We start from the raw sequence: 9,224 nt of genomic DNA, 5'->3' as shown, positions 1-9,224 counted from the left end.
GGGATAAATAGTTGACCAGGTACCCTTTTCGAACTAAACAACTTTATAAATAAAAACAAATTACCATTATTTAAGAGAAAAAATAGAAAAATTATCAAATTACACAACTTATATTCCTATATTTTCAATTATTCCCTACCATTTGTAAAAATTTCAAAAATCCGTCTTCTGATACATAAGAATGATGTTGATACATCGCGATGTATCAGCGTCATTCGTATGTATCAGAAATCTGAAAAAAAAAAAGGAATTCGGGTAATTACCAAAAAAGTCAAAAAAAATTATAATTGAACTTTTTCACTATGAAATTTAAGTAAAATACCAAAAAAAAAAAAACTAAAGCTAAAGCCCCTAAAATGATTTCTAGCACCTCATCTTACCGCCCAAGAAATTGTATGTCCATTCTTGTTGCTTCCGTCTCCTTTTTCATTTTTCCCCCTATTACATAAGGAGAAAGAAAGGGAACCAAAAAAAATTGAAATCAAACTCATACTTATTTTATAGACTAGATAGGAATCTGTGTCAGTACCAGTTGAATATATGTTTCTTTTTCTGTCCGAATTTATATAACATAAATGAAATTTGAAAAGTTGATTAAATTTTTTATACATTTTATTAAATATATTTTAATTTGGTAATTTATTGTGATTTATATATTTTTTTACGTTATTTTCAAATAATATATGCTACTCTCATGTTTCAAATAATATATGTTTAATTTTCAAATATATAATATAATATTTTAAATTGTTAATTATTGTAACTTATAATAATGTTAATGTAATTTTAAAATATATAATGTGCGTTTAAGAGTTGTGTGCCTATAATTGTTAATTATTGTAATTTATAAAACATTTAATATAGTTTTCAAAGATATAAAAACGGAGGGAGCACTAAACTTTTCAAAGTGAGCCCCATAAAAAGCACCCTTGGCTGCAAGCACACATATCGTCCAAGAGTTGTTTTCTTGTAGGTTGTAGCCTCTTATATATAGTAAATAAATATGTAAAAGAAAAACAAAAGTAATATGTGCTAACATTGAACATTGAAGCATTTGTATCCACTCAGTGGTACCGGAAAATATTCAGTATTTGATAGGTTTTCTGCAAATACACTTCTTTTTTTACCACAAAAATGATGTGTATGCGCTTTTGTTTGAAACTCTTTAAGATAAATTGTTATATCTTCTGTAAGCAAGAGTCATCAGCATATATAACATACATATAAAGTAAAGGTTTGCCTCGACCATTTTCATGATTACACCAAGAAACGTTTTGCTTACAAAAGCAAGTCTTTATGCAAATTACACAAAGTTCAATCCTCAGGAATCTAATGTACTAAGTAGGAAAAAATCAACAGATAATTACTACACAAGCCGAATGAACAACTTGAAAATTACAAACAAGGGGTGAGGGATGGTACATGTATAAATACATATGCTGGATTCTTGAGATTTCAAGCTTCTATGAATCTAGGAGTTGCATCTCATTCTTACAAATACCCTCTATTAACTATAGAGTTTTAACTTCTGCACATTTGTCATCATCGACTTACCCCTTAAATCGGACAACGATGCATGAGATATCATCTTTACTTTCTCTGGTTAATGCTTCGATGGCTAATTGCTTGGATGCCTTCTGTGGGTCCTTAACCTTCTTCGCGATGTCAACTGCCTCTTGATTAGACATTACCTGAAGAATCACCAATTATCAATTAAAGAAAGAAAAGAGCAAGTGAGCACTGTACAATAAGGGAAAGGCACCAACTGAATGTTGGAGCAAAGGGCACCTTCCATAGGCCATCACTTGCAAGGATGAGAAGATCTGTATCTCCATCAACATCAATGGTTCTTACATCAGGATCAGAGCGCAGGTGTGATTTCAGGTTCTTGTCTCCAAAAGCGCGAGATACAGCCAATTGACCATTCACTCTAGCAACATCTCCTGAGATAATATGCATTTTAATAGGCATGTATAAACAAACTCCAAATATAGTAATATTACAAGACACTCCACGTCTAGATCACATATGCATAGTCTGGCACCCTGAGGACAGCAGTGTAAATTCTAAATCTAAATAAGAATAGGTTTACTTGGAATAAAACTAGTTCGCTGTTTCTGGAAGTAAAATTTGCAAGAAGACCCTCAAATTCTTGCATGGAAAAAGATTGTTCTATATAACTTTTTCCCCAACAAATTTAAATTTTTGCCGAGATAAATGAAGGTTGGTTCCATGGTGAGGTACAAATAGCCAACAACAGATCTAACACAGACACCTTATATATAAACTGCCGGACCACCAATCAACAAATATCTAAAGAGTGTGTGTATAATTATTAACTCAGAGGTTAATAAAAATATCATGAACTAGCACATATTCACAGCATGTTTTTACTAAGGCTGTCAACTCTTACTAAATTAAAAATGAAATGAAAACATGTACTCGTGAGGATTCGATGCATAAAATTCATTTTATCCTGGTTAAACTCATCAAACAATCACATCAATATTCAACAGAACATTGTTCCAAATTCCCCAATACTACTACTTCCTACTGCTTCTAGACACTGCAAGTGGAGTCCTTCCAACGCGATAACTTGACCTAACTAGGGATTTCATTAATGGGCTCGTAACCGTAGTATCAGTTGTAAGTCAACCAAGCTTGTTATAAACAAAAATCCAAATTTGTTAAGCCCAAAATTAATCACAATGTTGATCAAACAGATGGTAAAAACACATAGATCCTAGCATTTCAAATAGAAATGTTTATCCCTAGGGCACCAAAGAGGTGTGCCTTTTCTCTTGGCTAGCTGCGAGCGGGGTGATCTTGATGAGTGAGAACTTGAGGAAGAGGAAGATTACATATGTCAGTTGATTTTTCATGTTTACACTGTGAGAGAGCATCTGGCATGTGGGGGAAATTATGAGATGGTTTGGACTTCGTTGTGATGTCAAACACTGTAAAAGAAACAATGTTTAGTTGGATCTACAGAAGAAGAAAGAGAAGATGCACGACACAGGATGTTGCTCCGCTGGAACTTATGTCGACCATATGGAAAGAGAGAAATAGGAGAGCTTTTGATGGGGTAGAGAAGGACTACACAATTAAAAGGCATGTCCTCTTATCCTGTATTGTTTTTGGTGCACTCATGAGGTTCCTATATGTATAGAAGATTGGGTGTTGTTCCTAGGAAACCACATCTCTTTGTAAAGCTTTTTACTTTTTGGTGTACGACTTATTTATGGATTCTTTTTGTCCATGATGAACAATTTTTTAATTAGTTTATCACAAAAACAGCTTGTCCACAATTGGGATCAGAAAAAGCTCTAATTACAAGAAAAATTTCGAGTAGGTTATATGAATCCTCATTGGTCATGTTGCTTTATTTAAACTCATCTCAGACCAACATTATACAAAACAAGTACTAAAAGTTCTCTACATTTTCTACTTACATATAAATCTCTGGCAGCTAAAGGACTCCTAAAAATTATAGGACCAAAAAAGTAAATGACTAAAGCATAACCCCAACTAAAAATCTTTACAAGTTCTACAAAGTTAAACCCTTTTCTTTTCCATAAGATACAATTACACCAAGTAAATACAACAATAAAGATGTATTAGACTCTTTGTCCCCTGCCCCCAGAGATGTGGAGCAAATCATCACATCATATAGTCAGGTGAGAGAAGTTAAACTAGATCTCACAGGATCTATTAGAATTAAAACATATAATATACCTAATAACGGGTAACTTACCAACAGACAATCAAATAGTGCCTTTTACGTTGTTACTAATAATTGAAGAAGGGAATATGATGACAGATGAGAAAATGATGGAATGAACAAAACGTAGTACTTAAAGAAATTATTATATTTATAATTTAAATGGTCATCCAAATTATGGAAAATAAGCAATATTATTTGGTGAAATAAAATACTTATCAAGTAAATATTATTGACTTGGCACACAGTTTATTTAAGAAACAAAGGAAGAACAAGATAAGCAATTCAAGTACCATCCCAGATGTGGACACTTCCAGCTACTCCAACTTGGATTCGCTGATGACCTCTTATTGTTTAGTAAAGGAGATGTGCATTCAGTAAGAAGAATGTTTTCCCTGTTCCAGAAGTTTTCGTGTGCTTCGGGCTTGCTAACCTACAAAAATCATCTATCTACTTTGGAGGAGTAAAAATAGAAGTGCAGAATGAGATATTAAATCTATTTGGGATGGAGAAAGGTGTGTTGCCGTTTAGGTACTTAGGGGTGCCTCTAAGTACCAAAAGGTTGTCGATTGTTCAATGCCAGCCACTATTAGAAAAAATGCAAGGCAGGGAAACTTCATGGACAACTAGTTATTCTCATATACCGGCAGGTTGCAGTTATTAAAGAGTGTGCTAGTATCAATACAAACCTATTGGTCCCAGATTTTCATGCTGCCAAAGAAAGTTGTGGAGCAAATAGTGAGGATTTGTAGAACCTTTTTGTGGACTGGAAGCGTGGAACTATCCAAGAAGGCCCTCATAGCGTGGGAAAGAATTAGCTTACCTATGAGTGCTGGAGGACTTAATCTGTTGAACGTAGGCTTGTAGAACAAAGCTCTTTGGGTAAGCCGTTGTGGAATTTGAGTAATAAGGAGGATAAGTTGTGGGTCCGATGCGTTCACCAGTACTACATAAAGGGAGGTCTTGTGTGTAATACAGTAGGTAATTATGAAGATCTTTAAAGCGGCCTCCTATATGACCAAAGCTGCACTAAATACCCAAGAAGAAATGGAGGTAAGAGATTTCTCTATACGGAACATGTATTTGAAACTCATGGGAGCACTACCGAGAGTTATCTGGAGAAGGCTTATTTGTAGCAATCCTGCACCTCCAAAATGGGCATTCATAACATACTTAGTGGCTAATGAGAAGCTCTACACCAAGGGCAGGTTGATCAATTGGGGGATTGATGTGGAACCTTTGTGCCCGTTGTGTAAAGGGAGTGCTGAAACTCTCATAACATCTATTCTTTCAAAGTCCCATTGCAGCAGAAGTGTAGAGTCAACTGTTGAAATGGCAATACATAGATAGACCGTGCTGGGACTGGACTGGAGAATGCAATTGGATGGAGAAGCTTAAACAGACTAATACACCAAGCTCTATCATCTATCGTATGATGTTGGCTGGATGCATTTACCATATGTGGTTAGAAAGGAATCAAATCATCTTCAAAGGGAAGAGGCGTACAACGGCTACCATTGTAAAACTAGTAATTGAAGATGTCTATTTTAGAGAAAATATGAAGCCTAAGCTAGCTAGATTCCTACATGTACTGAATTACTATCCTGGCGAATACTTGGTCAGTAGAATAGAAGAAAGGAGAGTGCTGAGGGACTGGGGCAATGTCCAGTTGCCTCATTTTATTATTGTTTTTGGGCTTACAATTCTCACTTGGTCAAAAAATTCCTTATTTACCAAAAAAAAAACGAAACAAAGGAAGATTTACATCATCTTTCCGGCACCGGAAGTTGATTTTCTGGATGAAATGAATTTCTATGAAGGTCGGTTAAGTTGGAGGAATTCGAAAGTGTCTTGGATAACCATTTAAGTAACTAACTCGCAATTGTTGATGTCTTCCGTTCTCAATTTGGTTACAAGATGAACTAAACAAAGGAGAAACTAATAACAGAACTACTACATTAATAATAATAGTAATAAGCCATTGCATGTAGATAAGCACCTGGCATTTTTGTGACAAAGCCACCTTTGTTCTCAATGATTACCCGTTCGGTGTGTGGTTCATGATCAACACTCATTTGCATCGCCTGCCCCCTCCTTGAAAGCACTGCCCTGGAATCTCCAACATTTGCTATCCATAGCTTTCGCCCATTTATAAGTATTGCAGTCACCGCAGTCGACCCTCCTTGTCCTAGATCAGGATTATGTGAGAGAATAGCCTGATCTGTTCTCTCATAAGCTTGTAAGAATGATCTATGAGGGTCGGTCCAAAAATCCTCCTGGAAAATCCAAATCTATATGATAAGAGTAACTAAAAGCAACACCACCCTCATCCAAAAAAAACCACATGCAGATGAAAATGAAATAAAATTGTCCAAGATTAGGTACATCATGCATTTGATATTAAATGGACTTCCCAAGAATGGTAAATGTATGTGCATTAGGTTTTGGCACTCCAAGACAATTGTTATTTCCTTTCAAAAGATTAGGTTTTTGCTGCCATGTGACCAGGAGGTCACGGGTTCAAGCCTTGGAAACAGCCTCTGGCAGAAATGCAAGGCAAGGCTGCGTACAATAGACCCTTGTGGTCAGGCCCTTCCCCGGACCCCGCGCATAGCGGGAGCTTTAGTGCACCGGGCTGCCCTTTTTTTTTTCAAAAGATCAGAAGCTTGCTATGGGCATTAGTTGAACTTGGTTATTGGGCATTATACCCTTAAAGCTGATTCAATCAACATCTCTACTATCACAGTCTGTAGATATCTAAAAAGTATATGAGCTTCTCTTTTTTAAAGACCAACGAAACACCAATGACAAGTCTAACCTAATGCTCAGCTAAAGCACCAGTAGCATTGCATGACCAAACCAACATATGCCAGGTTACAAAGAGGAGGGTGGAGGAGCATGACAATCTTGCCCAAAGATATGATTCAATAAAATGGAGACCGGGTAAATATTTTCTGCCATCAAATAAAGGCTCGATAGAAGAAACACAAAAACCCAAGAATCTGTCATAAGCAGTTAAATGTGCTGAGAAAGCTCTCCGAATCCACAAATCACCTCCTTTAATATATTGGAGAACAAATGCTTCTGTAAATAGGAAGCCACATTATCTCCTGAATGCCCATCATAAATAGCAAAAAGTCCTAGTTCCCCTTTGCGCAACTGCATGAATTTAGCAACGTGATAATCCTCCATTGGATGATTTGCTTTCCCCTTCACCAGGGTGAACCCATACTTGGCAGGCCCTTGATGGCTTCTTCCTTTGCCACATGATGACCGTCCTCCTGCAAGCTAATGGATAAAAGAAACTTCAACTGAGGGTAACATATATCTATACAAAGTGGTCAGTGCCAGAAACCAAGAACTGAGACCAAAATAACAAAAAGATAATTTTTTTTAGAAAAACAGAACTCCTATTGATATCAAGTCAGCAATACTAAAAACTGTGCATTCAAATTCCAAGAAAGAACCAACAGAATCTAATATAAGATACACTACGTATGAAACATCAGCAGTATCCCTGCAAGGGAGGGGATGAAAAGGGTAATAAACATAACAATCTTGAATAAAAATGATATCCTCCCTCTTGACATTTTCTATGATTATCATTTTGAAACTAATTTCAATTTACTCAATATTTGATAACTTATGTAGACTAAACACTACAATATTAACTTTAATTATAATAATGGTTATTTTACAAGCTGTTTATTAGAAAATTTAAACCATACTAAAATCATATAATTTACCTCAAAAAGACGGATTGTGTCCTATAAATTTAGAAACAGTGACCAGGATGCCACTCTATCTTCACGAGAAATGTCAGGGATCTATTGTAGATCTAATATATACTGACCAACAATTTCATGGAGTGAGTGTTGTTAACAAAATATCTATGCAAGCAGGAGCCAACCACGGTTAAAGCTAGAAATTTTAGAGGTTACGTTAGGAGGCCATGAAGAAGGAAAAACCACATGCTTAAGGTTCAAAGGTTTAAATGAAGTATATGTCAAAGTTGGACGAAGCAACATCTGCTTGATCCTAATAGCAAACATCTAAAGGTAGAAAACAATTTGAAGGAGAACAGCCTTAAACCAAATTACTCCATCCTATAAATATCGGGCTCCGTAATCATTACAACAAAGCAACCCATAATAGCAACAGCATATAGAAGGAGATCATCCAAGACAATAGAAACCAAAGGAAAGCAGTGGCTTTCGCCGCGTCAAAATTATTGATTGCATTAGATAATCATCATTTCTACTGTCCCCCATCCTAAGGTAAAAACGAATATAATCCTAGATAAATCTTGTTTTTTCTTATTTTTGATAACGTTGGTGTCCGTACCAGTTTGCATGCACCTTAACTAATTCCAAGAGATTACCTGCCACATCCCACCAACACAAGTATCACATAACTCTTTCCAACAAGGTTAGAATAAATAGGGGAAAATGAACTAGTGTTTTAGTCTCGGCTCATGATGTTCAACACACTTAATTGATCACTAGAAGCACCCCTTGGGTGCAATCTCTAGGATAAATCTTGTTATTCCTCAAAGAAAAAACAATCAATCCACATGAAAAAGTCAATCAAGAAAAACAATAGGATCATTGAAAAGTGAATAGGAGAAGAGAAGAGATAGACCTGAGAATTGGCAGAACTGAAGCAGCATAAGTTATCCATAAAAAGTAAGTATCTCCTCTAGTAATTAACATCAATTTTAGATAATCCTAAATTCTTAAATTGACAACCTGCTTGCATCAAACAGAGAATCTTGATCATCATCAAACAATAAATTCATCAAAAAAAATAAATGTGTACTTTAAGAAGCATCGACTTACGATATTACCAAGTGTCCAACGATATGAGGATTACTATGGGTATGCTTACCAGTTGACTTTTCTGTTTGATTAAACAGACAAGTAATATATGTATATATAAGAGTTTTTATGGAGGTTGTGTTGAGGAACAAGGTCTTCGATTCCTTTGGGTTTGGGGTATGGCTTTTCCCAAATTTTGACTCTGTCTTCTATCTTTTATATTTATTTATTCTTTATTGCTGTGATGTAATATTACATCCACTGGAAACACACTACTTGTCATATACGCTTTTTCTTTTAATTCGTACGTATAATTAAGTAAAAATTACACAAAATAGATCAATTGTGAATTATTTATCAAAATTGGATCCACCTCAAATTATTTAGTCTTAATAAATTCATGGTTCAAACTATTTATCATTTTACCCCACTTTCTCTTTTTAAATTTCGCGCATGATATTATGCTGACGTTAGTATCACTGTTCCTCTTTGATACCATCAGAGTATAATCAATCATTTTTTCTTGATACTTTGTTGAAGAACTGTCTCTTTCTTTTTGATACCATCAGAGTTTATATATACTCTCATAGTAATTTACGTCAGTGCCCCTTCCCTTGTTCCTCTTTGATATTATCAGTGTATATTATATTCTGATAGTATCAAGCAACTTATCAAGTAGTTTCTTT

General features: G+C 35.3%; 1 protein-coding gene across 3 annotated transcripts; it reads right to left on the bottom strand.

The window, feature by feature from the left end:
* Window positions 1-1,200: 1,200 nt before the first annotated feature.
* On the bottom strand, window positions 1,201-8,769 carry LOC129876216 (probable protein phosphatase 2C 10). Of its 3 annotated transcripts, none has more exons than XM_055951581.1 (6): window positions 8,560-8,769; window positions 8,363-8,469; window positions 6,776-7,009; window positions 5,721-5,997; window positions 1,789-1,943; window positions 1,201-1,691 (listed from the first exon to the last, which is right to left on the bottom strand). In XM_055951581.1, exons 2-6 carry the CDS (start codon window positions 8,399-8,401, stop codon window positions 1,551-1,553), a joined length of 846 nt encoding a protein of 281 aa, XP_055807556.1. In that variant the 5' UTR covers window positions 8,402-8,469; window positions 8,560-8,769; the 3' UTR covers window positions 1,201-1,550. The 3 variants fall into 3 exon arrangements, with proteins under 3 accessions (XP_055807556.1, XP_055807557.1, XP_055807558.1); XM_055951582.1 differs by having other exon boundaries at window positions 8,568-8,735; XM_055951583.1 differs by having other exon boundaries at window positions 8,609-8,734.
* Window positions 8,770-9,224: the final 455 nt, after the last annotated feature.

This window comes from Solanum dulcamara, chromosome 12, assembly GCF_947179165.1.
Source record: "Solanum dulcamara chromosome 12, daSolDulc1.2, whole genome shotgun sequence".
Lineage (NCBI taxonomy): Eukaryota > Viridiplantae > Streptophyta > Magnoliopsida > Solanales > Solanaceae > Solanum > Solanum dulcamara.
The sequence above is the reverse complement of the archived record's forward strand: the minus strand, read 5'-3'. Positions and strand labels throughout refer to the sequence as shown.

Coding starts and splice junctions, on each gene's coding strand:
- LOC129876216 (XM_055951581.1), bottom strand. CDS start 8,401: ATGGATAACTTATGCTGCTTCAGTTCTGCCAATTCTCAG. Junction 5,998..6,775: donor TCTCCAATATATTAAAGGAG/GTGATTTGTGGA, acceptor TGGATTTTCCAG/GAGGATTTTTGGACCGACCC. Junction 1,944..5,720: donor CTTTGTCACAAAAATGCCAG/GTGCTTATCTAC, acceptor ATATTATCTCAG/GAGATGTTGCTAGAGTGAAT.